This window comes from Arachis ipaensis, chromosome B8 (genome assembly GCF_059453495.1).
Source record: "Arachis ipaensis isolate K30076 ecotype BB chromosome B8, ASM5945349v1, whole genome shotgun sequence".
In the NCBI taxonomy this organism is placed as follows: Eukaryota; Viridiplantae; Streptophyta; class Magnoliopsida; order Fabales; family Fabaceae; genus Arachis; species Arachis ipaensis.
In genome coordinates, this window is record NC_142443.1 from 73,121,844 (window position 1) to 73,145,371 (window position 23,528).

Here is a 23,528-nt window from a genome sequence, read left to right on the forward strand (position 1 = left end):
CACCCTTTTTTCAATTCCTAACGTCACCTGGGCAAGTAAATTTTTAAGGGTGTCTCAACACCTAGTACCCTAAAACCAACTAGTTTGGGAGTGCTAATTGAAAGCTTAATTAAAGGGTTTTCTTGAGACAAAACACTTAGAGTCGTGGTCAAGAAAGCAAAACAACCCTTACTACTTCAAAGTGACAATCAATAGAAAGGACCCTTAAAGCCTATACCTGAAAGAACCCTCAAGGATCCAAGAACTTTTCATGACATTAAAATATTCATACATGTGTTGAACACTTAGTTGTACTCTTAGTTGTATTGCAATCATTCAAAGCCAAGGCCTCAAGTTATAAAGGCTTACTCACATTGATTTGCTTGGGAAAAGCAAAGCTTAAGTTTGGTGTTGTGATGACTTGCATCATCTACCCTTCTTTCTTGCATAAAGAAGACCATAAAAGAGCATAAATCTCATTTGATCAGGACAATTCATGCATTATTTGATGAATATTATGGTACACTACTTTGAGATGAGTTATGCTGAATTTCAGGTGAAAAAGGCATCAAAAATGGGTAGAAGACAAACAAGAAGCTGGCCGAGTGAAACTGGCGTGCCACTTGGGAGAAAACGCCACAAAAATGCACTAGCGTGGCACGCCAGGAGCTAGGCATGGCACGCTAGTACTAAATTCCAGAGGGGAAATCCAAGCATGCATGTGGGCGTGGCACGCCAGGGACTGGGCGTGGCACGCTAGTACAAAGTTCCAGGAAGCAACAATGGAGGAAATGAAAGGGGCGTGGCACGCCAGGTTGGGCGTGGCACGCCTAACCCATCAACTCGCCATTCCAAGAAGAACCTCCACTATGGCGTGCCACTTGGTATCAAAGGCATGGCACGCCAGCTCCAAGAAGTCACTTGGGCGTGCCACTTGAGAACCCAGGCGTGGCACGCCAAGCTTGAAGAGTTCACAAATCCAGGGGCGTGCCACTTGAATAACATGGCGTGACACGCTGGTACAATTATCCATAGAAGGGGATGAAGGCAATTGAAGATTGGGCGTGCCACTTGAAGTCAAAAGCGTGGCACGTCAACCTCTCAACCTCAGTTAGGCGTGCCACTTGAGCAACCAGGCGTGGCACACCAATGCACAAAGATAACAAAAGCAAGGACTGGGCATGCCACTTGGTGTCGAAGGCGTGGCATGCCAACCCAAGCATGTCACTATGGCATGCCACTTGAAGGCTGAGGCGTGGCATGCTAACTATTGGAACCAAGACAAGATCATGGGACTTCATGTCTGAAAACTTGATGAACTACTATGGACCAGTGATACCAAGTGGCACGCCATAGTGGAGGTTCTTCTTGGAATGACGAGTTGGCATGCCATGCCCCTTTGCACAAGTGTTGATGGGTTAGGTGTGCCACGCCCAAGCTGACGTGCCACGCCCCTTTCATTTCCTCCATTGTTGCTTCCTGGAACTTTGTACTAGCATGCCACGCCCAGTCCCTGGCGTGCCACGCCCACATGCATGCTTGGATCTCCCCTCTGGAATTTAGTACTAGCGTGCCATGCCTAGCTCCTGGCGTGCCACGCCAGTGCATTTTTGTGGCGTTTTCTCCCAAGTGGCACGCCAGTTTCACACGCCCAGCTTCTTGTTTGTCTTCTACCCATTTTTGATGCCTTTTTCACCTGAAATTCAGCATAACTCATCTCAAAGTAGTGTACCATAATATTCATCAAAAAATGCATGAATTGTACTGATCAAATGAGATTTATGTTCTTTTATGGTCTTCTTTATGCAAGAAAGAAGGGTAGATGATGCAAGTCATCACAACACCAAACTTAAGCTTTGCTTGTCCCAAGCAAATCAATGTGAGTAAGCCTTTATAACTTGAGGCCTTGGCTTTGAATGATTGCAATACAACTAAGAGTAAAACTAAGTTTTCAACACATGTATGAATGTTTTAATGTCATGAAAAGTTCTTGGATCCTTGAGGGTTCTTTCAGGTATAAAACTTGATGGTTAAAATTCACACCCCATTCAAAAATTGCTGAATTAGTTCTTTTGGCAAACGCACCAAATTTATTGTCAAGTAATAACCCACAGTAGAGTGGGATCGTATCCACAGAGATTGGCAAATTCGAGCAGTTTTAATTAATTGATGAATTATTCAAGCGGATCGATAAGATTGTGAAGTGCAGAATTGTAAATGACATAAATGTAAATGACTAGAATATAAAGAAGGGCAACAAAATGGAGAAATAGAAATGGCAGAATGTAAATTACAGAATCATAAATGACATAAATGTAAATGGGAATGGGGAATTACTGAATGTAAAATTAAGCTATAAAGAAATGGATAGATAAGAATGGCGAAATTCATTGAGATTGTGAGATGTTGTCTCTTTGGATCAAATCTAGCTTATATCCTCTTCAATCATGCTGCTCATTGACCTCTTTGCAATCATGATTGATTGAGTCCCAATCCCTTGGTGACTCAATCTCTCAGATCTTGATCAATAGCCAATTTCTTGGTCTAATTGCTCATGAAGAGAGATATGCTTGGTCCCTGATTATACCACACACCATCATAGATCCAAGTAGAGGGACGATTATATGTCACATATCCAAACACTAAAACCCAGATTCTACTCAAGTGTGAGAAGGGATTTCAAGAATGGTTTCATGTTTCCTTTCCCAAGGTTCCCATGAAACCCAATTGCATTCAATCTCTTTCCCAAGATAATTGAACACTAAGCATTAAGAACGAAATTCCTTCTAGCAAATCAAAGAGAAGATGAAGAGAAGAAGAATTTCACTATTATCAATCCATCAAGTACAACAGAGCTCCCTCTCTCAATGAGAGGGAAGTTAGCTACTCATAGCTCAAAAAATACTCAAAAGTGAAGTGTAAAAGTGGATCTAAAACTGACTGCTTAACCTCCTTTCTTCAGTATTCCTTGGGGGTATTTATACTAATCCAAGTAAAATAAAAGAATTACAAAAGTGAAAAAGGAAAATTACATTTTGGAGGGAAAATAAGCTCAATAAGTGTGATCTCCCAGTTGGCGTGTGATTGGCGCTTTAGTGGCGTGTCACGTGCTCTTTGCTTTTAGCTTGGTGTGCCACGCCTAACCCTTCAAGTGGCATGCTCGTCTCTTTAACAACCTTGGCGTGCCACGCCTTCGAGCTCAAGTGGCACGCCTTAGCCTTTTTCCTTTTCTGTTGTCCTCTGGAAATTTGAACTAGCGTGGCACGCCCAGGTTCTAGCATGCCACGCCCCTTTATGAGTGAGTGGTTCCTCCGTTTGGCGTGCCACGCCACAAGCTCAAGTGGCACACCCCAATGCTTCTTTGCTCTCTGAATGGCACTGACGTGCCACGCCTGGGATTCAAGTGGCACGCCTAAGTGAAGAATAGTGAGTGGCGTGCCACGCCTTCGATACCAAGTGGCACGCCCCCTTTAATTGGCCTCCTTCATCCTCTCTGGAAACTTATACCAGCATACCACGCCTAAAGGTTGGCGTGCCACGCCCATGATCTTGTCTTGGTTCCAGTAGTTGGCATGCCACGCCTCAGCCTTCAAGTGGCACGCCATAGTGACATGCTTGGGTTGGCGTGCCACGCCTTCGACACCAAGTGGCACGCCCAATCCTTGCTTTTGTTATCTTTGTGCATTGGCGTGCCACGCCTGGTTGCTCAAGTGGCACGCCTAAGTGAGGTTGAAAGGTTGGTGTGCCACGCCTTCGACTTCAAGTGGCACGCCCAATCTTCAATTGCCTTCAGCCCCTTCTCTAGATAATTGTACCAGCGTGCCACGCCATGCTGTTCAAGTGGCACGCCCCTAGATTTGTGAATTCTTCAAGCTTGGCGTGCCATGCCTGGGTTCTCAAGTGGCACGCCCAAGTGACTTCTTGGAGCTGGCGTGCGACGCCTTCGATACCAAGTGGCACGCCATAGTGGAGGTTCTTCTTGGAACGGCGAGTTGGCATGCCACGCCCCTTTGCTCAAGTGGCACGCCCATAGTAGTTGATGGGTTAGGCGTGCCACGCCCAACCTGGCGTGCGACGCCCCTTTCATTTCCTCCATTGTTGCTTCCTGGAACTTTGTACTAGCGTGCCACGCCCAGTCCCTGGCATGCCACGCCCACATGCATGCTTGGATCTCCCCTCTGGAATTTAGTACTGGCGTGCCACGCCTAGCTCCTGGCGTGCCATGCCAGTGCATTTTTGTGGCGTTTGCTCCCAAGTGCTACGCCAGTTTCACACGCCCAGCTTCTTGTTTGTCTTCTACCCATTTTTGATGCCTTTTTCACCTGAAATTCAGCGTAACTCATCTCAAAGTAGTGTACCATAATATTCATCAAATAATGCATGAATTGTACTAATCAAATGAGATTTATGCTCTTTTATGGTCTTCTTTATGCAAGAAAGAAGGGTAGATGATGCAAATCATGACAACACCAAACTTTAGCTTTACTTGTCCCAAGCAAATCAATGTGAGTAAGCCTTTATAACTTGAGGCCTTAGCTTTGAATGATCGCAATACAACTAAGAGTAAAACTAAGTGTTCAACATATGTATGAATGTTTTAATGTCATGAAAAATTCTTGGATCCTTGAGGGTTCTTTCAGGTATAGGCTTTAGGGATCCTTTCTATTGATTGTCACCTTGAAGTAGTAAGGGTTATTTTGCTTTCTTGATCACGACTCTAAGTGTTTTGTCTCAAGATAATCCTTTAATTAAGCTTTCAATTAGCACTCCCAAACTAGTTGGTTTTAGGGTACTAGGTGTTGAGACACCCCTAAGAATTTACTTTTCCAGGTCTCTTCTTGACACATCTTCACCACAAGCATCTACTAAGATCTTTAATTCCTTTTGAGCTTTTTAATGTTTCTTTTTTCATTCCAGTAGTTGATGCTCAGAGCCTTGGGCCTTTATTGCTTACTACCTCTTGGTTCTATGGATATTCTAGGAACACCCCTTGACCTTCCCTTGTTACACCTTCTAGGACTAGTTGCTCTCCATGACTCATTTTTTTAGTTCATCCAAGGTTTCACACTTAGTTTCTTATTTCTTAGTTTGTTTGATAATCTCTCTTGGCCTTGGTCCCTCTCATTATTTTTGCACAACTCACAGTAACTCTTATGGAGGCAGCTCTACTTTTATTTATGTTGAAATGAAGACTTGAAATACATGGCATTTTCTTTCTTGTAAAAAAAAAACTCATAAAGACTTCAAATAGGAATTAAAACTAAGCAATAATCATAAACTATCCTAGCATGATTATTTATTCAAAAAGTAAATCAAACAAAAGCTTAAAACAGGATTTCAGAAATTAGAAAGTGTCAACCATGGGACTCAACAACCTTGAGCAGCTTCAACTTTAGTTCATTGGCCCTTTCTCTTTGTCCTTCTTCTTGGAAGGAGAGGAGCCACCTTCATCTGGCTTGGAGGATCCTTCTTGTGCTTTGGCATCCTTGGGCTTCCAAAATCCTAGCCTCCTCATGTAATTCCTTTCATCTTTCTTATGTTTGGCTAGGATTTCCTCTTGTCTTGCACTTAGCTCTTCCATTCCTTGCATGAAGGTTGGGTATCCTGGGTTTAGAGCGGCCACAGCGTTGCACAAGTGATTCAGCTTTGCTTGTGTATTGATGTCATACTGCCTCTTGGATATGATTCTGGCATCATAGAGATTTCTGAATTCAGTCAAGTTCCTCTGTTGCCACTTGCCTTGCTCTACTATTTTGTCCAGTGCACTTCGCACTTCTCCCCAGTCAAATTGTTCTTGCTGCTCCTTGAGGTTCTCAAAACCCCCTTGGAGTTGTTGAATGTTCTGGTTGACTTGGCTCCATTGTTGTTGCTGAGTTTCCTTGAGTTGATTGACATCTTCCCTCAAGTGGTGTAGGTCTCCTTTCATTTGGTGTACATTTCCTTGTAATTGTTCCCAATTGAATCCCTCTAGAAATTATTGATACTGGTAGTGTGGTGGTGGTGGTTGAAGTGCTAAGAAGTGGGGTTGCTCTTCTGCCTCTTCCTCTTCTTGTTGTTGTTGTGGTCCATGAGCATGAGCTATTCGTTCTCTGGCCCTGTAGAGTGGGTGAATAGCCATCACTTTGGCCATCTTTTTGGCAGTTATAAATTTATCTTGCTTTACAAGTACCTCATCAATGATCTTTTCAACTCCAGCCTCATTTATCCAACGCACATTCAGCACACAAATTTCATTCAGGATCTCATCAAATCCAGGGTCATGCTACTTCATTCTTTCTTCACAGCTCCGAGTGGAGCTTGTCCTCCTCACCATTAGCATTCTTTCTATGCTAGAGGGGCTGTAGTCAATGGATTTCCTCCTTACATAGCTAATGTATCCATATTGTTGCCCTGGTTGAGGTACTACATTAGCATAGAATTCCCTCACCAAGCTCTCTACCACTTTCCTTGGTGGGTTGCATAGAAGTGATCAACCCCTATTATTGATCTCAATATTGATTTTAATATGCTCATTCCTCCCCATTTGAAACCCCACTTCTGGAATGATCTCCCTCTCACTCCCCCAACCATAGAATTAATTTTGGTTGAATGCGGAGAGGAACTTGTAGTCATTGAAAGAGCTTGAGGATCCAGAGGTTGGTTCTTTAGTTTTTCTTTTCTTTGAGGCTGAGCTTTTTGGTGGTGGCATTAGGTTGAGAGAGTGTGTTTGAGGTTGTGAAATGTGGGTTGCAAGAAAGAGTAAGCGAAATAAGGTTTTGCTCCAACACCAAACTTAGGACTTGATTGTCCCAATCAAGAAAAAGAAGAAAGAAAGTTGGGGAAGAAAGATAGTAGAAAGAGAAAAGAAGATGAGGGGTGTATGCTCTTCGTGTATGATTGGGGATTGCTGAAGTGGGAGAGGAGATGGGGAGGTGAGGCTTTTATAATGGGTGAATGGTGTGGTCGAAAGGTGGAAAATAAAAAGGGTTAAATGTTTTCCCAGTTGGGGAGTGGCGCCTAGCATGGGAAGAGGCGCCAACTCTTTTCTCACAGAGTCTTCTACATGTGTTGAGTTCCAAAGTGCAAGTACACTTTGACTTCCTTGCTTTGTAAGTTGTTTACCATGTGGGCCCCATCTTCTCTCCTAAAATTGAAACTAAACCCATTAGTAATGAGAAAAGAACTCATTCTCATTCCTTCTCATCAAGAGTGATTTGAATTGCAACTGATGGGTGTCCCTTGGGACACCAAACTTAATCCTTTGGCATGTTAATAAATTGGTTCCATCATTGTGTATTTAATGTGTTCATAAGAGTGGAGCAACATAAATCCTTTCATTTTCTTTTGATTCCAATTTCTCTGAACTTATTAAGCCACATTGATGTTCTTACCCAAAACATTAAGTGCTTTCAAATTGGGTGACTTGGGCTGCTATGTGATCCTTGGTGGTGGCCACACCAAACTTAATCTCTGGGCTTACTCTTCAAAATCAAGCTATTAAGTATTTGTAAGCCTAGATTAAGTGGGTGAGAGGCCATACCAAACTTAGCAATTTAGCTAGTTCTCAGCCCATTCACTGCTCACTAGTTGTGCCTTCATCAAGTTGCAATTCCAGAATAGAAAGAAATAAAAGAGTGTAAAGAAAATCTAGCTACCAAAGTTAATATCAAACTTTCTAATCTACAATTGTAAACTAATCCTAATTTGGCAATGTAACACAAATGTGAGATTGAAAATTAAACTATCTAAAGCAATAGATTTTAAACTACTTCTAAGAAAGGCAATTAAATAAAAAAGGATAAAGTGTTGGGGTGCCTCCCAACTAGCGCTTCTTTATTGTCATTAGCTTGACATTCCTTCATCTTTAGCTGAGCTTGTAGCATACTTTCTGCTCCTCTAAGGGGCCTCCTAAGTAGTGTTTGAGTCTATGGCCATTGACATTAAAAGTTCTCTGAGTCTTGTCCTCCATGAGCTCCACATGACCATAGGGAAACACCTTGAGTATGGTGAAAGGTCCTGACCATCGAGACTTAAGTTTCCCAGGGAAGAACTTGAGTCTTGAGTTGTAGAGTAACACCTTCTGTCCTTCAGTAAACCCCCTTCTTGCTATTTTTTGGTCATGCCACCTTTTTGTATTCTCTTTGTAGATTTTTGCATTCTCATATCCTTGATTTCTAAACTCCTCCAGCTCATTGAGTTGTATTAATCTCTTTTCTCCAGCAGCTTGCTCATTATAGTTTAACATTTTTAGAGCCCAAAATGCTCTATGCTCAATTTCAACTGGTAAGTGACAAGCCTTGCCATATACCAGTTGGTATGGAGACATCCCAATGGGAGTCTTATAGGCTGTTCTGTAGGCCCATAGTGCATCATCCAGCTTCTTAGACCAATCCTTTCTTGAGCTTCCAATAGTTTTTTCAACGATTCTTTTCAGCTCTCTGTTGGAGATTTCAGCTTGCCCGTTGGTCTGTGGGTGGTATGAAGTTGCCACTTTGTGCTTTACTCCATATCTGAGATGGAGTGTCTCGAGTTGTTTGTTGCAGAAGTGTGTCCCTCCATCACTAATGAGAGTTCTGGGAACTCCAAATCTGCTGAAGATGTTCCTTCTCAAGAAGCTTATCACAACTTTGTTGTCGTTTATTGCAGTGGCTATGGCTTCTACCCATCTTGAGACATAATCAACAGCCACCAATATGTAGCTATTTGAGTAGGAGGTTGGGAAGGGTCCCATGAAATCAATCCCCATACATCAAATAGCTCCAGCTCTAGTATGAATTGCTGTGGCATCTCATTTCTCTTGGTTAGATTACCAGCTCTTTGGCATTCATCACACCTTGACACCATTTCCTTGGCATCCTTAAACATTGTTGGCCAGTAAAATCCGGATTGAAGAACTTTTGCTGCTGTTCTTTCTCCATTGAAGTGACCTCTATATACGGATCCTTGGCACGGCCATAACACTTCCTTCCCTTCTTCATGGGATATACACCTTCTTAGGATTCCATCAGCACACTTTTTGAACAAATAGGGGTCATCCCAGATGTAGTGTTTGGCATCCTTGATTAGATTCCTCCTCATGTGCTTATTGATGTTTGTTGGTAGTTCCCCAATAGCCTTGAAGTTAGCTATGTCTGCAAACCAAGGGGCTACTCGAATCATCATCAATTGTTCGTCAGGGAAGTTTTCATTTACTGCTACTTGCTGCATTTCTTCTTCTTGTGGGATCCTAGAGAGGTGGTCAGCTACCTTGTTCTCTGCTCCACTCCTATATTTAATCTCAATATCAAATTCTTGGAGCAGCAGAATCCACCTTATTAGTCTGGGCTTAGATTCTTGTTTCGTAAGCAAGTACTTGAGTGCTGCATGATCAGTGAACACAATTACTTTTGAGCCAATAAGATATGATCTAAACTTATCAAAAGCAAAAACTATGGCTAAAAGTTCTTTCTCCGTGGTAGTATAGTTCCTTTGATTCTCATTAAGGACCTTGCTAGCATAGTAAATAACATGTATTAGCTTGTCTTTCCTCTGTCCTAGAACAGCACCAACAGCAAAATCAGATGCATCACACATTAGTTCAAAGAGAAGATCTAACTTGGTGGTGCTATAATAAGTGCAGAGGGAAGTTTCTTTTTAAGTTCATCAAAGGCTACCATGCACTCTCTATCAAAAACAAAGGGAGAATTTGAGACAAGTAAGTTGCTAAGGGGTTTTGCAATCTTTGAAAAGTCTTTGATAAACCTCTTATAGAACCCAGCGTGTCCCAAAAAACTTCTGATTGCTTTGACATTGCAAGGTGGAGGTAATTTTTCAATTACTTCAACTTTTGCCTTGTCCACTTCTATGCCATCTTTTGAAATTTTATGACCAAGAACCACCCTTCAGTCACCATAAAATGGCACTTCTCACAGTTTAAAACCAGGTTAGTTTCTTGACACCTTTTTAGCATAAGAGCAAGATAGTATAGGCAATCAGAATATAAGTTCCCAAATACAGAGAAGTCGTCCATGAATACTTCTATAAACTTCTCAATCATGTCTGAAAAAATGGAGAGCATGCACCTTTGGAATGTTCCGGGTGCATTGCACAATCCAAAGGGCATTCTCCTATAAGCAAAGACACCATATGGACAAGTAAATGAAGCTTTTTCCTGATCCTTGGGGTCTACAACAATTTAATTGTAGCCCGAATACCCATCCAGGAAGCAATAATACTCATGTCCTGCCAATCTTTCAAGCATCTGGTCCATGAAAGGTAGGGGAAAGTGGTCCTTCCGGGTGGCTTCATGAAGTTTCCGGTAGTCAATGCACATACGCCATCCGGTCACTGTTGTTATGGGTATCAATTCATTCTTCTCATTTGTCACAACGTTGATCCCTCCCTTCTTAGGGACTACTTGCACCGGGCTTACCCAAGGGCTGTCTGAGATGGGGTAGATCACCCCTGCTTGCCATAATTTCAACACTTCTTTCTGAACCACTTCATTCATAGTTGGGTTTAGCCTCCTTTGTTGTTGTCTTGAAGGTTTGGCATCTTCTTCAAGTAAGATTTTATGCATATACATTGAAGGACGGATCCATTTTAAATCTGCAAGTGTCCAGCCTATGGCATCCTTGTGTTGTCTCAGCACTTGGATAAGCTCCTCTTCTTGTTCCTTACTCAAACTTGTATTTATGATCTCTGGGTGAGTGTTGTTAGCACCCAGATATGCATATTTCAAGCTGGGTGGTAAGGTTTTCAGCTCTAGTTTTGGTGACTCTGCATCTTTGTTGTCAGTAGTGGTTGACATGATTAAGTTTCTCATGGTTGTGTGTGGTGGTTCTCCATCTGGTGCTTGTTCTATCTCAATGGTTCCTCCACATTGTTCTTCTTCCAAGACTTCTTAAACTATCTGTTCCATGGTGTCTACCAGCATGCATTCTCCTATGGATTCCCTGGGGTAACTCATTGCTTTAAAGATGTTGAAGACCATTTTCTCTTCATGCAACCTCAAGACTAGTTCCCCTTTTTGCACATCAATGATGGCTCCAGCAGTAGCTAGAAATGGTCTTCCTAGGATAATTGACGTGTTGGCCTCTTCTTTCATGTCCAGTACAACGAAATCAGCAGGGAAAATGAATTCTCCTATTTTTACTAACAAGTCTTCCACCACCCCATGTGGAAACTTAAATGTTCTATCAGCCAATTGGAGTGCCATTCTTGTTGGCTTGGCTTCCTCAATCCTCATCCTTCTCATCATGGTTAGGGACATAAGATTTATGTTAGCTCCCAAGTCACATAAAGCTTTCTCAATAGTGATATCCCCTATGATGCAGGGGATTTAAAAACTCCCTGGGTCTTTCAGCTTTTGAGGCAGCTTCTTCTGTGTGATGGCACTACACTCCTCAGTTAATACTATGGTCTCCTTTGCTTCCCAGTTCCTCTTTTTGGTTATAAGCTCCTTCAAAAATTTGGCATGGAGTGGCATTTGTTCTAATGCCTCAGCAAATGGTATGTTGATTTGGAGCTTCTTGAAGATCTCTAGGAACTTAGAGAACTGGCCATCCTTCCCATCTTTTCCCAGTCTTTGTGGGTATGGTGCTTTTGGTACATAAGGCTTCAAGATTGGTTTTGGTGGAGGTGGAGCTGGGATCTTTCATTCATCATTGTTCCCATGCTTTTCTGCAACTTCTTCATGATTGTCTTTGCTTGGGGTTCCTTCCTCTACAACCTTCCCACTTCTTAGAGTAATGGCTTTGCATTCCCCTCTTGGGTTAGCCATGGTGTCACTGAGAAATGTGTGTGTGGGAAGTGGGATTTGCTTGGATAAAATCCCCACTTGTGCTTCCAACTTTGAGATTGATGTGCCTTGATTTTTCAGATTTGACCTGTATTCTTCCTGATTAGCGTCTATCCTTCTTTCAGTTTGTGCTTGTCTGTCTATGAGGGCGGAGACTGCCCCTGTAATCTGTGATGACAGTTGTGCTATTGCAACCTCCATCCTCTCAAAGTTGCTCTTGATTTCTGGTGTGCGAAATTATGATCGTTCCTTCCTTGGTAACGGCGCGAAAAACTTAATACGCACGTTCATGTTCTTAATTCTGTTTCACAACTTCGTACAACTAACCAGCAAGTGCACTGGGTCGTCCAAGTAATAAACCTTACGTGAGTAAGGGTCAATCCCACGGAGATTGTCGGCTTAAAGCAAGCTATGGTTACCTTGTAAATCTCAGTCAGGCGGATTCAAATGTATTAAGAGATTATAGTGTACCAAAAGATAATTAAAATAGGATAGAGATACTTATGTAATTCATTGGTGAGAATTTCAGATAAGAGTATAGAGATGCTTTCATTCCTCTGAACCTCTACTTTTCTGCTGTCTTCATCCAATCAGTCCTACTCCTTTCCATGGCAAGCTGTATGTTAGGCATCACCGTTGTCAATGGCCACCTGTCCTCTCAGTAAAAATAGTCCAATGCGTTGTCACTGCATGGCTAATCATCTGTCGGTTCTCGATCATACTGGAATAGGATTTACTATCCTTTTGCGTCTGTCACTACGCCCAGCACTCGCGAGTTTGAAGCTCGTCACAGCCATCCCTTCCCAGATCCTACTCGGAATACCACAGAAAAGGTTTAGACTTTCCGGATCTCAAGAATGGCCGTCCATGGGTTCTAACTTATACCACGAAGACACTAATAACTCGGACTCGGTCCCCTGTATTAGATATCCAAGAGATACTCATTCTAGCTTGTTTGCATGTAGAACGGAAGTGTTTGTCAGGCACGCATTCATAAGTGAGAATGATGATGAGCGTCACATAATCATCACATTCATCATGTTCTAGGGTGCGAATGAACATCTTAGAAGCGGAATAAGTTGAATTGAATAGAAAAACAGTAGTACTTTGTATTAATTCATGAGGAACAGTAGAGCTCCACACCTTAATCTATGGTGTGTAGAAACTCTACCGTTGAAAATACACAAGTGATGATGGTTCAGGTATGGCCGAATGGCCAGCCCCCAAACGTGATCTAAAGATGAAACTAAAGATGTAAATACAATAGTAAAAAGTCCTATTTTTAAAAATTAGTTACTAGGGTTTACAGAGATAAGTAATTGATGCAGAAATCCACTTTTGGGGCCCACTTGGAGTGTGCTTGGGCTGAGCATTAAGCTTTACACGTGTAGAGGTCTTTCTTGGAGTTGAACGCCAACGTGTAACCTGTTTCTGGCGTTTAACTCCACTTTGGAACCTGTTTCTGGCGTTTGACTCCAGAATGCAGCATGGAACTGGTGTTCAACGCCAGTTTACAACGTCTATCCTTAATTAAAGTATGGACTATTATATATTTCTGGAAAGCCCTAGATGTCTACTTTCCAACTCAATTGAGAGCGCACCATTTGGAGTTTTGTAGCTCCAGAAAATCCACTTTGAGTGCAGGGAGGTCAGAATCCAACAACATCTGCAGTCCTTCTTCAATCGTTGAATCTGATTTTTGCTCAAGTCCCTCAATTTCAGCCAGAAAATACCTGAAATCACAGAAAAACACACAAACTCGTAGTAAAGTCCAAAAATGTGAATTTAGCATAAAAACTAATAAAAACATCCCTATAAGTAACTAGATCCTACTAAAAATATACTAAAAACAATGCCAAAAAGTGTATAAATTATCCGCTCATCACAACACCAAACTTAAATTGTTGCTTGTCCCCAAGCAACTGAAAATCAAATAGGATAAAAAGAAGAGAATATACTATAAATTCCAAACTATCAATGAAACTTAGCTCCAATCAGATCAGCGGGACTTGTAGCTTTTTGCCTCTTGAATAGTTTTGGCATCTCACTTTATCCATTGAAGTTCAGAATGATTGGCATCTATAGGAACTCAGAGTTCAGATAGTGTTATTGATTCTCCTAGTTCAGTATGTTGATTCTTGAACACAGCTACTTTATGAGTCTTGGCCGTGGCCCTAAGCACTTTGTTTTCCAGTATTACCACTGGATACATAAATGCCACAGACACATAACTGGGTGAACCTTTTTAGATTGTGACTCAGCTTTGCTAAAGTCCCCAATTAGAGGTGTCCAGGGTTCTTAAGCACACTCTGTTTTTGCTTTGGACCTTGACTTTAACCGCTCAGTCTCAAGTTTTCACTTGACACCTTCACGCCACAAGCACATGGTTAGGGACAGCTTGGTTTAGCTGCTTAGGCCAGGATTTTATTCCTTTAGGCCCTCCTATCCACTGATGCTCAAAGCCTTGGATCCTTTTTATTACCCTTGCCTTTTGGTTTTAAGAGCTTTTGGCTATTTCTGCTTGCTTTTTATTTTTCTTTCTTTTTTTCTATTTTTTTTTCCATTTTTCTTTCTTTTTTTTTCTGCAAGCTTTTGTATTCACTGCTTTTTCTTGCTTTAAGAATCATTTTTATGATTTTTCAGATTATCAAATAACATGTCTCCTTTTTCCTTATTCTTCAAGAGCTAACATATTTAACATTCATAAACATCAACTTCAAAAAGACATATGCACTGTTCAAGCATTCATTCAGAGAACAAAAAGTATTGACACCACATCAATATAATTAAACTAAATTCAAGGATAAATTCGAAACTCATGTACTTCTTGTTCTTTTGAATTAAAAATATTTTTCATTTAAGAGAGGTAATGGATTCATAGGACATTCATAGCTTTAAGGCATAGACACTTAAATACTAATGATCATGTAATGAAGACACAAACATAAATAAACATTTAACATAAAAAATGAAAAACAGAAAATTTAAGAACAAGGAATGAGTCCACCTTAGTGATGGTGGCGTTTTCTTCTTGAAGAACCAATGATGTCCTTGAGCTTTTCTATGTCTCTTCCTTGTCTTTGTTGCTCCTCCCTTATTGCTCTTTGATCTTCTCTAATTTCATGGAGGATGATGGAGTGCTCTTGATGTTCCACCCTTAGTTGTCCCAAGTTGGAACTTAATTCTCCTAGGGAGGTGTTGATTTGCTCCCAAAAATTCTGTGGAAGAAAGTGCATCCCTTGAGGCATCTCAGGGATTTCTTGGTGATGAGCTCCTTCATGCGTCTCTTGAGATCCATGAATAGGCTCTCTTGTTTGCTCCATCCTTTTCTTAGTGATGGGCTTGTCCTCATCAATGAGGATATCTCCCTCTATGTCAATCCCAGCCGAATTGCATAGATGGGAAATGAGGTGAGGAAAGGCCAACCTTGCCATAGTGGAGGATTTATCAGCCACCTTGTAGAGTTCTTGAGGTATAATCTCATGAACTTTTACTTCCTCCCCAATCATGATACTATGGATCATGATGGCCCGGTCTACAGTAACTTCAGACCAGTTGCTAGTGGGAATGATTGAGCATTGAATGAACTCCAACCATCCTCTAGCTACAGGCTTAAGGTCCAATCTTCTCAGCTGAACCGATTTGCCTTTTGAGTGAATCTTCCATTGAGCTCCTTCCACACATATGTCCATGAGGACTTGGTCCAAACTTTGATCAAAGTTGACTCTTCTTGTGTAGGGACATGTGTTTTCTTCCATCATTGGTAGCTTGAACGCCAGCCTTACATTTTCCGGACTAAAATCTAAGTATTTCCCCCGAACCATGGTGAGCCAATGCTTTGGATTCGGGTTCACGCTTTGATCATGGTTCCTAGTGATCCATGCGTTTGCATAGAACTCTTGAACCATTAGGATTCCGACTTGTTGAATGGGGTTGGTTAGGACTTTCCAACCTCTTCTTTAGATCTCATGTCGGATCTCCGGATACTCATTTTTCTTGAGTTTGAAAGGGGCCTCGGGGATCACCTTCTTCTTGGCCACAACATCATAGAAGTAGTCTTGATGGGCTTTGGAGATGAATCTTTCCATCTCCCATGACTCGGAGGTGGAAGCTTTTGTCTTCCCTTTCCCTTTCTAGAGGTTTCTCCGGTCTTAGGTGCCATCAATGGTAATGGAAAAACAAAAAGCGTATGCTGTTACCACACCAAACTTAGAATATTGCTCGCCCTCGAACAAGAGAAGAAAGAAAAGAAGAAGAAGAAGAAGAGAAGATATGGAGGAGAGTGAGGGGGAGGTGTATTCGGCCAAGATAGAGGGGATAGGGTTGTGTGGTGTGAAAATGAAGGAGGGATGGAGGGGTTTATATAGTGAGGGGAGAGGGAGTAGGTTCGGCCATAGTGGGTGGGTTTGGGTGGGAAAGTGATTTTGAATTTTGAAGGTAGGTGGGGCTATGGGGAAGAGTGGATGGATGTGAGTGGTGGTAGGTGGTAATAGGGAAGAGAGATTGAGGTGATTGGTGAAGGGTTTTGGGGAAGGGTGTTTATTGGGAAGAGAGGATGAATGAGAAGAGGGGAGAATATGAGTGGAGGTAGGTGGGGATCCTGTGGGGTCCACAAATCCTGAAGTGATCCTGTGGGGTCCACAGATCTTGAAGTGTCAAGGATTTACATCCTTGCACCAATTAGGCATGCAAAATGCCTTTGCATGCATTTCTGGCGTTTAAACGCCGAAGTGATGCTTGTTCTGGGCGTTCAACGCCCATGTGCAGCATGTTTCTGGCGTTGAACGCTAGCTTCATGCTTGTTTCTGGCGTTCAGCGCCAGCTCTTCTCAGGGTGTATTCCTGGCATTTAAACGCCAGGATGTTGCTTGTTTCTGGCGTTCAACGTCAGATCCATGCTCTGTTCTGGTGTTGAACGCCAGCCAAATGCTCCTTAATGGTGTTTAAATGCATGTAAGTCCTTCCTTCAGGGTGTGATTTTTCTTCTGCTGTTTTTGATTCTGTTTTTAATTTTTGTATTTATTTTATGACTCCACATGATTATGAACCTAATAAAATATAAAAGAACAATAAAAATAAAAGTATAATTCAATAAATAAAAATTGTGTTGCCTCCCAACAAGCGCTTCTTTAAAGCTTGACAGTGGGCTCTCACGGAGCCACACAGGTGATCAGGTCAATTTTATAGACTCCCAACATCAAACTTAGAGTTTGGATGTGGGGATTCAACACCAAACGTAGAGTTTGGCTGGGGCCTCCCAACACCAAACTTAGAATTTAATTGTGGGGGCTTTGTTTGACTCTGTATTGAGAGAAGCTTTTCATGCTTCCTCTCCATTGTTACAGAAGGATAGCCTTGGGCCTTAAACACAAGGTTGTCCTCATTTAGTTGAAGGACCAACTCTCCTCTGTCCACATCAATCACAGCTCTTGCTGTGGCTAGGAAGGGTCTTCCAAGGATGATGGATTCATCCTCATCCTTCCCGGTATCTAGGATTATGAAATCAACAGGGATGTAAAGGCTTTCAACCTTTACTAACACGTCCTCTACTAGTCCATAAGCCATTTTCATGGATTTGTCTGCCATCTCTTGTTGAGGCTTTTGTTGATCCTTCCATGAGAGATTTGGGTGATTTCTCCATGAGAGATTATAGGTGTTTCCATAGGTTTACCCATGTAATTCACCTCTGCTATTGCAGGGTTCTCAGGATCATAAGCTTCTTCCTCAGAAGATACCTCTTGAGTACTGTTGGATGCAGCTTGCTTTCCATTCAGACTCTGAGAAATCATATTGACTTGCTGAGTCAATATTTTGTTCTGAGCCAGTATGGCATTCAGAGTATCAATTTCAAGAACTCCCTTCTTTTGAGGCGTCCCATTACTCACAGGATTCCTCTCAGAAGTGTACATGAACTGGTTACTAGCAACCATGTCAATGAGTTCTTGAGCTTCTGCAGGTGTTTTCTTTAGGTGAATGGATCCACCTGCAGAAGTATCCAACGACATCATAACTAATTCAGACAGACCATCATAGAATATATCCAGGATGGTCCATTCTGAAAGCATGTCAGAAGGACACTTTTTGGTCAGTTGCTTGTATCTCTCCCAAGCTTCATAGAGGGATTCACCTTCTTTCTGTCTGAAGGTTTGAACATCCACTCTAAGCTTACTAAACTTTTGAGGAGGAAAGAACTTGGCTAAGAAAGCCGTGACCAGCTTGTCCCAAGATTTCAGGCTATCTTTAGGTTGAGAGTCCAACCATACTCTAGCTCTGTCTCTTACAGCAAACGGGAAAAGCATAAGCTTGTAGACCTCGGGGTCAACCCCATTGGTCTTAATAGTATCACAGATATGCAAGAACTCAGTTAAGAACTGAAAAGGATCTTCAGATGGAAGTCCATGAAACTTGCAGTTCTATTGCATTAGAGAAACTAATTGAGGTTTAAGCTCAAATTTGCTCCAATGGCAGGGATTGAGATGCTCCTTCCATATAAATTGGAATTAGGTGCAGTAAAGTCACCAAGCATCCTCCTTGCATTGTTGTTGTTAGGTTCGGCTGCCATCTCCTTTTCTTGTTCAAAAATTTCGGTAAGGTTGTCTCTGGATTGTTGTATTTTAGCTTCTCTTAGTTTCCTCTTCAGAGTCCTTTCAGGTTCTGGATCAGCTTCAACAAGAATGCCCTTTTCCTTGTCCCTGCTCATATGAAAGAGAAGAGAACAAGAAAAGAATAGGAATCCTCTATGTTACAGTAAAGAGGCTCCTTATTGTTAGTAGAAGAAGAAAGGGAATAAGAGTGAAGAAGAATGGATAATCCAAACACAAGGGCGAGGATATGAGCAGAGATATGAGATGAAGAGAAGTGTTAGTAAGTAATTAAATAAATAGAAGAAGATGAGAGAGAGAAATTTTTGAAAATAATTTTTGAAAAGGAATTGATGATTTTCGAAAATTAAAGGGGAAATAAAATTAAAATTAAAATTTAAAATAATTAATTAATTAAAAAGAATTTTTGAAAAAGTGGGAGGTATTTTCGAAAATTAGAGAGGGAAGAGTAGTTAGGTGGTTTTGAAAAAGATAAAAAACAAACAAAAAATCAATTAGTTAGTTGAAAAAGATTTGAAAATCAATTTTGAAAAGATAAGAAGATAAGAAGTTAGAAAAGATATTTTAAAATCAATTTTTTTTTGAAAAAGATATGATTTAAAAAGATATGATAGAAAGATATGATTAAAATTAGTTTTGAAAAAGAATTGAATTTTAAAATCAAAATTAATGACTTGACTCACAAGTAATCACAAGATATGATTCTAGAACTTAAAGTTTGAATCTTTCTTAACAAGAAAGTAACAAACTTGAAATTTTTGAATCAAAATATTAATTGTTGATAATATTTTTGAAAATTATGAGGTAAAATTAAGAAAAAGATTTTTGAAAAATATTTTTAAAATTTTCGAAAATAAATAAGAAAAATGCAAAAGATTTGATTTTTTGAAAAAGATTTTGAAAAGATAAGATTTTTAAATTAAAAATTTGATTTGACTCATAAGAAACAACTAAATTTTAAAAAGTTTTGAAAAAGTCAACTCAAATTTTCGAAAATTTATGAGTGAAGAAAAAAGGGAAAGATATTTTTTTGATTTTTGAATTTTTAATGATGAAAGAGAAAAACATCAAAAAGACTCAATGCATGAAAATTTTGGATCAAAACATGTGATGCATGCAAGAACACTATGAATGTCAAGATGAACACCAAGAACTTATTTTTGAAAAATTATCAAGAAAAGAAAACATGCAAGACACCAAACTTAAAAAATTTTTATTCTTTAGACATTAATAATTCAAGAATGCATATGAAAAACAAGAAAAGACACAAAACAAAAAAATATGAAGATCAAACAAGAAGACTGGTCAGGAACAACTTGAAGATCATGAAGAATGCAATGCATGAAATTTTTGAAAAAAAAATTTTTTTTTTAGAAAATTAGAAAGATGCAATTGACACCAAACTTGAAACTTGACTCTAGACTCAAACAAGAAACAGAAAAATATTTTTGATTTTATGATTTTATAAAAATTTTTTTGGATTTTTTCGAAATTAATTGGGAAAAACGAAAAAGAAGAAATTTTTTTTTGTAAATTTTTTTTTCAAAAATAAGAAATAAAAATCTTAAAATTAAAATAAAATTACCTAATCTGAGCAACAAGATGAACCGTCAGTTGTCCAAACTCGAACAATCCCCGGCAATGGCGCCAAAAACTTGGTGTGCGAAATCGTGATCGTTCCTTCCTTGGTAACGGCGCGAAAAACTTAATACGCACGTTCATGTTCTTAATTCTGTTTCACAACTTCGTACAACTAACCAGCAAGTTCACTGGGTCGTCCAAGTAATAAACCTTACGTGAGTAAGGGTCGATCCCACGGAGATTGTCGGCTTGAAGCAAGCTATGGTTACCTTGTAAATCTCAGTCAGGCGGATTCAAATGTATTAAGAGATTATAGTGTACCAAAAGATAATTAAAATAGGATAGAGATACTTATGTAATTCATTGGTGAGAATTTCAGATAAGAGTATAGAGATGCTTTCGTTCCTCTGAACCTCTGCTTTCCTGCTGTCTTCATCCAATCAGTCCTACTCCTTTCCATGGCAAGCTGTATGTTAGGCATCACTGTTGTCAATGGCCACCTGTCCTCTCAGTAAAAATGGTCCAATGTGCTGTCACTGCATGGCTAATCATCTGTCGGTTCTCGATCATACTGGAATAGGATTTACTATCCTTTTGCGTCTGTCACTACGCCCAGCACTCGCGAGTTTGAAGCTCGTCACAGCCATCCCTTCCCAGATCCTACTCGGAATACCACAGACAAGGTTTAGACTTTCCGAATCTCAAGAATGGCCGTCCATGGGTTCTAACTTATACCACGAAGACACTAATAAATCGGACTCGGTCCCCTGTATTAGATATCCAAGAGATACTCATTCTAGCTTGTTTGCATGTAGAACGGAAGTGTTTGTCAGGCACGCGTTCATAAGTGAGAATGATGATGAGCGTCACATAATCATCACATTCATCATGTTCTTGGGTGCGAATGAACATCTTAGAAGCGGAATAAGTTGAATTGAATAGAAAAACAGTAGTACGTTGTATTAATTCATGAGGAACAGCAGAGCTCCACACCTTAATCTATGGTGTGTAGAAACTCTACGGTTGAAAATACACAAGTGATGAAGGTTCAGGCATGGCCGAATGGCCAGCCCCCAAACGTGATCTAAAGATGAAACTAAAGATGTAAATCAATAGTAAAAAGTCCTATTTATAAAAACTAGTTACTAGGGTTTACAGAGATAAGTAATTGATGCAGAAATCCACTTCCGGGGCCTACTTGGTGTGTGCTTGGGCTGAGCATTGGGCTTTACACGTGTAGAGGTCTTTCTTGGAGTTGAACGCCAGTTTGTAACCTATTTCTGGCGTATAACTCCACTTTGCAACCTGTTTCTGGCGTTTGACTCCAGAATGCAGCATGGAACTGGCGTTCAACGCCAGTTTACGTCATCTATCCTTAATCAAAGTATAGACTATTATATATTGCTGGAAATGCCGGGATGTCTACTTTCCAACGCAATTGAGAGCGCGCCATTTGGAGTTCTGTAGCTCCAGAAAATCCACTTTGAGTGCAGGGAGGTCAGAATCCAACAGCATCAGCAATCCTTCTTCAACCTCTGAATCTGATTTTTGCTCAAGTCCCTCAATTTCAGCCAGAAAATACCTGAAATCACAGAAAAATACACAAACTCATAGTAAAGTCCAGAAATGTGAATTTAGCATAAAAACTAATAAAAACATCCCAAAAAGTAACTAGATCCTACTAAAAATATACTAAAAACAATGCCAAAAAGTGTATAAATTATCCGCTCATCAATTTCACATGGTTTCATAGTTGAGGATGGTGCATCTTGATTGAGGTTGTTGTGTATGGGTTGGTTGCTATGGTATGATGTGTTTTGTGAGTTATGATAGGGTCTATGGTTCCCTGCTTGATGGTTGGGGTTATGGTTGGAATGCTGATTTGATGAATAAGGTTTGTTGTTGTCTTGGTTGTGATTTTGTTGATTTTCCCACCCAAAGTTTGGGTGGTTCCTCCAACATGGGTTGTAAGTCTTAGAGTGTGGGTCATATGGTGGTCTGGATGAATTGTTCACATAATTAGCTTGTTCCCAGTCACTTTAAATTCTGGTGCATTCCCTTCTTGTTGAGGAGTTTGGTCTTGAATGACTGAGGCTTGATTGGCCTCCATCCTCTTAGTTAGAGCTGCTATTTGAGCTGCAATTGCTTTGTTCTGAGCTAACAAAGCATCTACAGAGTTGAGTTCTAGCACTCCCTTCTTCTGAGTCCTTTCTGAAGTATAGAAATACTCATTTTCCGCTACAGTCTCAATGACATCTATGGCCTCTTCAATGGTTTTCTTTTTGTTGAGTGAGCCTCCTGAAGAATGATCCACTGCCTTCTTTGCTTCATAGGACAGCCCCTCATAAAAGATATGTAGTTGTACCCACTCATTGAATATTTCTGGTGGGCATCTTCTTGTCAGATCTTTGAATCTCTCCCATGCCTCATAGAGTGTTTCTCCATCTTGTTGTCTGAAGGTTTGCACCTCAGCTCTCAGCTTGTTGATTCTTTGTGGAGGGTAAAATCTTGCAAGGAATCTATTCACGACCTCCTCCCATGTAGTTAGGCTCTCCTTGGGGAATGATTCTAACCACTTTGCTGCCTTATCTCTGAGTGAGAAAAGAAACAAGAGTAGTTTGTAGATGTCGGGGTGTACCCCGTTGGACTTTACAGTATCACATATCCTCAAGAATGTGCTAAGATGTTGATTAGGGTCTTCTTGGGCACTTCCTCCATATGAGCAATTATTCTGAACAAGTGTGATGAGCTGAGGCTTCAGCTCAAAATTATTTGCGTGAAATGTTGGCTTTAGGATGCTGCTACCATAATTTCCTGGGTTTGGGTTGATGTAGGAGCCTAAGACTCTCCTTTCTTGCCCAACATGATTCACTGGGCCTTCTCTAGCATGGTTGTGAGCTTCTTCTTCATGGTGGTTCTCTATATTCTCCTCCATGTCTGTTTCAAAATACTCTTCCTCTTCCTCAGCACCAACGACTCCCTTCCCTCTTGCTTCCCTCCTTAATCTAAGGAAGGTCCTCTCAGGTTCAGAATTAAAGGAAGTTGAAGCCCCGCTTCTTCTACCTGTCATACAACCAACAAGGCAAAAAGCAAGAAAGAAAATGAATGAAGAAATTACTCTTGTTAGAGTGATTGTTAGTGTGAGTGGTGCAATCAATCAAATAGTTAGAAGAGTGGAAATATCAAAGAAAAAAGAAATAGGACTTAGGGTAGAAAAAAAATTAAAAGGTGCTAAATAAAAGAAATTAAAATAACAAGGAATTTAAGTTGCTTAATCTAGCTCTCCAATTAATTTAATCACTGTCAAATTTAAGCCAATCCCCGGCAATGGCGCCATAAGACTTGATGAATCTGAATTCACACCCCATTCAAAAATGGATGGTGAATCCATTCTTTTGGCAAGCGCACCAAAGTATCATCAAGTAATAACCCACAATGGAGTGGGATCGTATCCATAGAGATTAACGAACTAAGGCAAACAATAGTTAATTGATTATCCTAGTTAGACTATTCATTAAGAAGAGATAATCAACAAGAAATGTAAATGACATGAAAGTAAAGGAAAGCAATCAAGTGCAAGAAAGTAAAGTATACGAAAGTAAAGTGCTA

The 23,528-nt window shown here is 40.5% G+C and overlaps 1 protein-coding gene and 1 non-coding gene across 2 annotated transcripts in view; one reads left to right on the plus strand and one right to left on the minus strand.

The window, feature by feature from the left end:
• The window catches only part of LOC148548486 (uncharacterized), a 49,672-nt gene extending 43,563 nt beyond the window's left edge, over positions 1-6,109 (minus strand). Inside the window, exon 1 of the mRNA XM_088495629.1 lies at positions 5,964-6,109. Coding sequence (XP_088351755.1) covers positions 5,964-6,109 — 146 coding nt within the window. The remainder of the gene's footprint in view (positions 1-5,963) is intronic.
• An 11,686-nt stretch (positions 6,110-17,795) lies between these two features.
• LOC148548487 (small nucleolar RNA R71) lies at positions 17,796-17,903 on the plus strand. Its single transcript, XR_015897370.1, has one exon. It is a non-coding gene; the product is annotated as a small nucleolar RNA R71 (small nucleolar RNA).
• Positions 17,904-23,528: the final 5,625 nt, after the last annotated feature.